The sequence below is a fragment of the Athene cunicularia genome, assembly GCF_003259725.1.
Source record: "Athene cunicularia isolate RWA chromosome 1 unlocalized genomic scaffold, athCun1 chr1_part2, whole genome shotgun sequence".
Classification (NCBI taxonomy): Eukaryota; Metazoa; Chordata; class Aves; order Strigiformes; family Strigidae; genus Athene; species Athene cunicularia.
This window is the reverse complement of record NW_020799092.1, coordinates 58,792,465-58,800,187: the sequence shown is the minus strand read 5'-3', so window position 1 is coordinate 58,800,187 and position 7,723 is coordinate 58,792,465. Positions and strand designations below refer to the sequence as shown.

At 38.3% G+C, this 7,723-nt stretch overlaps 1 protein-coding gene across 1 annotated transcript; it reads left to right on the top strand.

The window, feature by feature from the left end:
• The first annotated feature begins 6 nt into the window (after positions 1-6).
• NDUFA5 (NADH:ubiquinone oxidoreductase subunit A5) lies at positions 7-5,239 on the top strand. Its single transcript, XM_026868448.1, has 5 exons — positions 7-77; positions 588-632; positions 2,247-2,363; positions 3,088-3,153; positions 3,587-5,239. The coding sequence occupies exons 1-5, from the start codon at positions 9-11 to the stop codon at positions 3,686-3,688; spliced, it is 399 nt and encodes a 132-aa protein (XP_026724249.1). The 5' UTR covers positions 7-8; the 3' UTR covers positions 3,689-5,239.
• The last annotated feature ends 2,484 nt before the right edge of the window (positions 5,240-7,723 follow it).

Here is a 7,723-nt window from a genome sequence, read left to right as displayed (position 1 = left end):
CGCTACGCATGCGCCCGGCGGCGGGTGGTGCAGGGGGCGTCTCGCGCGGCGCAGCCATGGCGGGGGCGCTGAGGAAGGTGAGGCGCCGCGGAGGTCCCTGAGCCGGACAGCCTGCCGCGTCTTCGTCCTGCGCTGCCGACTCCCGTCCCGTGTCTGGGGAGAGGGTAGGGAGTGCCTGGGTGGTGGAGTGAGAGTGGAGCGCCCTGCGGGGAAAGGGCCTGGTTCTCCCCCCGAGCCCACGGGGGACGGCGGGCCCGGCATCAGCTGCTTGCGGGGCAGCAGCGACCGTTAGCGGAGGGAGCGGGCTCGTCGTGTGGGAGCAGGAGGTGGGTAAAGCGGAGTTCGCCCCACCCGGGAGGCTTTGCAGTAGCCACTCTGTAGTGTGAGTTGCTCCCTCTTATCGCGCTCTCTCCCCGTCGTGTGCGCCGGTCAAAACGCAGCAGATTTGTGAGGTCCCGTGCGTGTGGTGGGAGGCAGAGGCTTATGCCCAGGACGGTCCCCGTCAGGTGTATGTTGAGCCAAATCAAAGTAACCTGCATGGGATTCCATATTTTGGTATGTTAGACATATTTATGCTCTCTGTGCAGACCACTGGACTTGTAGGATTGGCTGTATCTGAAAACCCTCATGAGGTATGTCACGTGTTTTGTTCTGTATTTATTGGGGATTGTCACTGAGATCAAAGGTTTTTGTTACATATTTGTGTATGTAGGTATGCTGTGTACTTTAAAGCAATGACAACTTAATGAAAGCGTCAAAAAGTCTCAGTGATAAAAGGAAGCAAATTACTTAAAGTTTTAATTCATATCGTTAGGAGTTACTTTGCACATGTACTTTTTGTCGCATGTGCTAATTTCAGAAACCTCCTTTGTATAAGTACTTTTATGAACCAGTATTTAATTTCTTTTATCTCCAGTGCAAAAGCAAAGAAATCTTTAAATTTGGTTCTTGATAACTATAATTTCTACTTCACAAGCATACAGATTATTGCTGCCTTGCTATGTTGTGTTTCCAACAAGTACTGAAATAACTTACACCTATACTAAGAGGGTAGGCTAGTCTTACATGATAGAGGCTAACCAAGTGGTGCAAAGCCACCTCAAGGCCCTGTGATGGCTAGCACTGTTGAGATTGGAACACTTAAGTGCTTCTCGGGAACTACATTACGTGATTCTTGTAACAATTGAGTACTTTTTTTTTTAATCTCCACAGGCTCAATAGTAAAACTGTGTTTGCCACATCTTTCTTGCATATTCAGGAGGCATAAGCTTTGAAAGGACTTCAGTAACTTTCATTTCTTCATGCTTTGAAATTTCCTACCATGCAATAATTTTATTTCAAAAATGCTTTTGCCACCAAAAGTTAAGAACACTATCAAAAAGAACCATAGAAGAAATCATTATTGTTCTGTACAGATGATTCTAGCAGTCCACAACCTTGTCAGACACTTCTGGCTGAGTTTACTACATTTTTTTTTTCAGTGACTTAAAGCCATGAGTAAAGAAATCAACAGTGCTTTAGTTGAAGTATAGATTCTATGCCAGTCCCCTTTTCATTTGCTGTTTTTGCTTTGTATTTCTTTGACTGCAGTATCTGCTTTTATGTTTTATTGTTCCTATATGATAATCCATTCTTCTTCATTTAGATGCGGTTACCCAGCCAACATATGGCTCAAAAGCTGCAATTTCTTCCACCCTGTCTGTCCTTTATCACTGCATTTAAATCCAGCAACAGAAGTTTCACGTTTTAGTTTAATTCAGATCTGTCTGTCACTCAGAGCTTTGCACCAGCATTAGGAGAAGTCCCAAAAAAATAAAATCAATCTCATTATGCTTTGGTAGCTTATGTGCTTTTTTTGTTTCTTTCCCAGGTAATTTTTCAGAAACTGATTGTTTAGACATGAATTCGCCTCATTTTTTTAGAAGTATGGTTAGTATTAGAAACACAGCTTTTATTGTTTCCATATTGCATCAAATGTGCTTCAGATTGCAACTTACTTTTTTGGTTTTTTTTTCCTTTTTTCTTGAGGAATCTGATAGTGGTAACTTCCCAATCCTGATAAATCCCAGTCTTAGCCAAGACAGTCCTGTAGTTCAGTGTTAGTTATTTTGTTAATCCTACATTTCTGGATTGAATACCGTAACCCTCTATATTTTGTGTATAGATAGATAGCTAGTAGGTTAAGTAGGACAAGAAGTTAAATAATTCTAGTTGTGTATTCTAACCATGTCTTGTGCTCACTTCAGCGCCTGCGAATACTGTACACAAAAATCCTTGGCATCCTGAAAAATATTCCTAAAGATGCAGCATATAGGAAATACACTGAGCAGATTGTAAATCAACGATTTAATTTGGTGCAAACGGTAAGTACAGTGATGTTTCATAAACGTTACACGTGAAAAGATTTTTAGGATGAGAATGATTTTCAAAATGAATGGGTGTTTTTCAGGAGTATATGTAACTTTCAGGTATCAGTTCAGAAATAATTTACGTCTTGAGGTTTATTTTTGTTATTGAATGGAATATTTTGATGGTATATTAAAATGAATAATTTCTCACTGATGTTTTCTGTGAAAATATGAAGAAAGCATTTTTTTTAAGATTCATAAAACAGTGGTAGTTTCCACACATTTGCACTAAAAAATGCATGTTCTCTTACCGATAGATTATCATATCACAGTCCTTGCCTTTGACATTTTAAAATGCTTTTTAGTACATTAAACTGTGCTGTACTGCTGTTGTGTATTTAAGGTGATAACTGGAAGGTTGCATATCATTTTGTAAAAAGCCATGATCAAAATTCTTACCAGATATATACTAAAGCCCTTAGCTGCTAATGCTTCTTTGAATGTCATTTAATAGTATCCATTTTTCATATTTATCATTGAGAGTTTGATGTTTGTTTTCCAATAAGAAAAGTGTGTGAGATTTCTTTGATAATGTAAAACGACAGAAGGCAGCTAATTTGATGGTAGTTCTGAGGAAGACTAGAGTGTGATCTGCTTAAATTATTGTTTTCATGCTTTATCTGGGCTTTCTACTTCTCAGTAAAACAAAGCATTCATTTATATGTATTTGAATACACAGGAGACTGATGTGCAAAAACTGCAGGACAAACTGAACAGTGGTCACATAGAAGAAGTCATTGTGCAGGTAAAATCTGAAAATGAATTGTCATGTAGGGATTGGGATGACTGTAATAAAACCAAACACAACACATTTGCTTTATTATGTTTACATATATAGCATGCTACCTTCTTACAGAGTCTAAATCAGTGTAAAGGGCAGATGATTGAATAATATTGGGAGATAATCCAAATAGACTGGAAATTATGAAGTTGTCATTGGGAATGACTAGGTGAAGAAAACTGTCTTTGTATTTGAGGGTGATTCAATATGGTTTTTAAAAACAAAAACCAACCCCCCAAAACACACAGTTCCTTTTGATATTTATAGATTAAACTGGTGGTGGTCTGTGAATGTGATAGGTAGTGACATCACTGAGATAATGAACTGAAATAGAGGTCATTTAATACTTCGGCAGTTGTACAGAATTTAAGAATTTGTGTATGGTGTTTGTTAACAGGCTGAAAATGAGCTTTCCCTGGCAAGAAAAATGATACAGTGGAAACCATGGGAGCCTCTAGTTGAAGAACCTCCTTCTGACCAGTGGAGATGGCCAATGTAATGTTCAACATGGTGTAACCTCTTGAAAGTTTAAAAAAAAAAAAAAAGTTAATTATTAATCTATTGTTACTGACAGTTGTCTTTAAATTAAAGATAATTTCATAAAAACATGTTTTGTCCCAGTGTCCACTTACATTTAGTAATCTAAAGACTGCTTCCCATTTCTTGGAAAAAATGGTTTTAAGAAAATTCTCAGCTGTTGTACTACCCAACCTTTGGTGTATTTCCTTTTATAACTTATTATTAACAGAGTATTTGCATCCTTTTTTTTTTTTTTTAATCTGTATTTGTATGTTAACAAATACAGGTATTATAGAACTTTTGAAATCAAAAAAAAGTTGTAGAAAAGTATGATCCTGCCCTTCTCTCCCACCTTTGGTTGTGTATTTTTGCCAGCCACTGCCAGGGTCTTTATGACTATGCAGATACTGAGATCAGGGATCTCGTGCAATGAAAACGAGGCTTACCAAAAATAACAGTTTTTTAGATTTCAGCTGAATCACTGTCTTGAACTGGCTGACTTCGCTGCCCACATAAACACTTAATTCTGACTCAGGGGAAGCACTGGGAAAACCCAAGATTGCAGGGGTGAGGGGGAGAAGGAAGACCACCCCTTAAGGTGACAGCAGGAACAGGTTTCTTGGTTAGCTGGTAGGTTAGTATCATACACATGGTACAGACTTTAGTACTGGGGTCTTACAAAGACTTTGTATATAAACATGTATACTTTATAGATTTAATTGTTTATTATTGGTGACCTTGAATGTTACGTAGTGGTATGAAAAAAATAGTGGATCTTTCTTGACACATCTAGGTTCTTTCAAACATTTCAATGGAAACAGTTCCAGACTCTTTTGAAAATTTCTGTTAACTTACAAGTTTATAAGCCCCGATTAAAATATCCAGACTAAGATCTAAAGATACTTTGCAAATTTGCCTTTACTCATGTTTTTTCAGTACTATTAAGTTCTTGCAAGTTTAAAGATAGGAATATAGCTGTGTGACTGTATTTGTTTACAGCTGCATTTGTTAAACGTTTATGATAGAGCACCACTTCACTACCTTACATATTTTGTCATAGACGTTTTTCATAGTCATTAGGCCTATAATTTTACCTGTGAAATCATTATTATTAATAATTACATCTTTATATAATATTTTGTACAATCAAGGTATTGGGGAGTAGGACAGTAGAAGAGAAAAACAGTATACTTAAGGTATACTCTAGCAATTTTCACTCCATTCTTTAGTATTATTTTCAACTATTAGTACTATAATTACATAAATTTTTAGAGTGAAAAAGTGGAAAATAATTTGTGTCATTATTTGTTGTTGAGGACTTTTTCAGTCTTGGAAAAGGCAGAAGCTGGTCTCTTCTGAGAGAAAACCACTAGATGGCATGCCATAAGAGGACTTTGCTAAAGTTAACCCACAACTTTCACGTTATAAACATTAAAGGATTACAAACTTTAATGAGGGCGAATGATGTCTGATGAGAAATTAACTTTTAGGTAATAACTATTGAGGTGATGTAAGAGAAAGAAAAATAAAATAAAACCCCCTGAAGTCTAGTATGATACTAGCATGCAATATCTGGGGGGGAAGTTGCCAGAATAGTGACAACTATTAGAATTCTTTCTGGTCTCTCAGTTATGAGACATCAGCTGAACTCTTTTTGCTCATTTTCTCCACTTGAAAATATATTTGCCATGTGTCTGAGAATAGTTTTCCTGTAAGCTCATGAGTTGCATTGCAGGGGAGAGAAAGTTTCTTGGCCAACTGCTGCTGAAATTTGATATCTGTTCTCTTAAAACAGCTTCACTGATCAAAACTGACCGTATCTTCTCCCTTTCTCAAATGCACAGATATATCCTCAGTACAGACCCTAATATGAGTTGTTTACTACCTTGAGGGGATTTTTTTTAAGCTATATTTCCTAATTTCTATTCCCAGTGATTTTTCTGGTCTATATGCGTTTCTTTCATGTAACTCAGGATAATTTCTAAACCTTTCTATCTGAAACACTGGATTAGCCTTCAAAAATGCTTTAATTTAGGAATCAATTAACTTGAGTCTTAAAAAGGTTCTACTGAAGCCAACTGTAGGAATCATTATTAAGGATTTTTCATCCAGAGCTTTTTATCAGATTCTCAATGTGTTACTTCATTATTTTATCATTGGTTAAATTTCGTTTCATTATCTTGGCATAAATTAATCAGCTGTGCTACATAAGAGTGTTTAATTAGTATTATGTTGTAGCATTGATTTTAAATAGCAGTTAGTGAGAACAAAGGGAGGAAAGAAATTGCATTGCAATTTTGAGATGTCACGGTGTATGACTTCTGTACAGTGTTGTGTAATTCACATCGTCCTTGTACATGGCTAATTTCAAAATAAATCTTTGCCAGGAAGGGAAGCAGTAATTTTTACCTTGCTACTAACTCTGTAACTGTGTATCTGATATTTAAATCCACACAGTAGCAAGAAAACAGTACACATATTTTACAGGCAAGAGAGAATCTGTATTAGGAGTATTATGTTGCAAATTACTTATTTTAAGATTAATGTGCGAGAAAGGCATAATTTGGAGACTACGTGCAATGATTTTACTTGATTTTTCTCCATTACCGATGTTGGAAATACATTATGATGCAAAGGATTTCATCATTAGCAGCTGTAATATGGCAAGGTAAATCACTGAAAGACTTAAGAGTTAATAAACTTTAGATCTTTAAAAGACTTTGAGATCATCTGATTGAGGTCATTATGGGAGTGAAAATTGCCTTGTTTGCAAGGATGGGATGTAATAGAGGCAGAGCCTGTTAAACCAGAAAAACAACTTTCATATTGCCAGGTAGCAGTAGTACTGAGGTTTTTGTTACTCCTAAATGCTATCTGCTGCTTAACCTATTTGGAGTAGTTGTGTTCTGAAAAGACTCCATTTTAATCTCTGACATAATTTCTGATTGTGTTCAAGGGAGGATGAGTGAAAGCTGCTTTTTAAAAATTTACAGCATGTATGCTTTTCATTAGAAAAAAATGTAAAATCTTGCAAACTGAAAATGTGTTTGCATCTTTAATCAAGTTGACTATATAATAGTGACAAAATGACATGCTATCTTTTTACTCCTGGTTCTGTTCTACCCCGAGTTCAAGTTTGATCCAAGTTTTAGAGAAAAGAGCATTAAAGGTAGTAATGGGAAATTTCTGTCCTTTTGATGAGAAGCAGGCCTATGTTCAAACACCTAACAAAGTCTGTGAAACTTGGTAACAGTGATCATGGGATACTGTTACCAACTATGGATATGCCTGCTGAAATACAATTATTTTTTCAGGATTCTCCTAGCGTTGTGACTCCAAACTGTTTATTTCACCTCTAAAATGGTTGTGTGAATTGAGTGTAGTCTGTTTTCCTGTAGTGTGCTGAAACACTTGCAAGAGTTGCCTCAGAAATCACACAACGAAACACCAAGAAATTCAGTTTCATGTGGTTTTAATAATTCTGCTGTGTCTTTGCTTCTACTCAGGAGCCTCAGTGCTCAGACTCCTTAGGGGAGAGCACCACTGTTCAGCCGAACACATCTTGCAGCGAGGTGCTGACACACAGCTGGGGTTGTCAGCATCCAAACACACCTGCTCTTCCTAATATCCAGGAACAGTTTTGCGTATTAGCACAATTTCTGCTACAATCTAGGGAAAATGGTGTTTTCTTACATTAAGGTCACGATAAACCCCGAAGAGTTGACTTTCACCTTGCTGTGGCTCACACCGTAGGCCAGGGCAAGTGTCGGGAGCGGGGGTGTGCCCGGGCTGGCGGGTGTGCCCGGGCTGGCTGGTGCGCGGCGCCGTTACCAACCTAACAGGTGGGGCAAGGCCGCCCTGGAGGCAGCAGCAACAAGCTGCTGCAGGTGCTACGGTCTGAGGCCCCGGGGTGCTTCCGTTAACCGTGCAGGAGCAGGATGGAGCCGGGCGGGTCTGCCAGCCTTTGTCCGTCCCACCGCGGCCCTTCTCCCCTCTCGCCCGCCCCGTCCCGCCG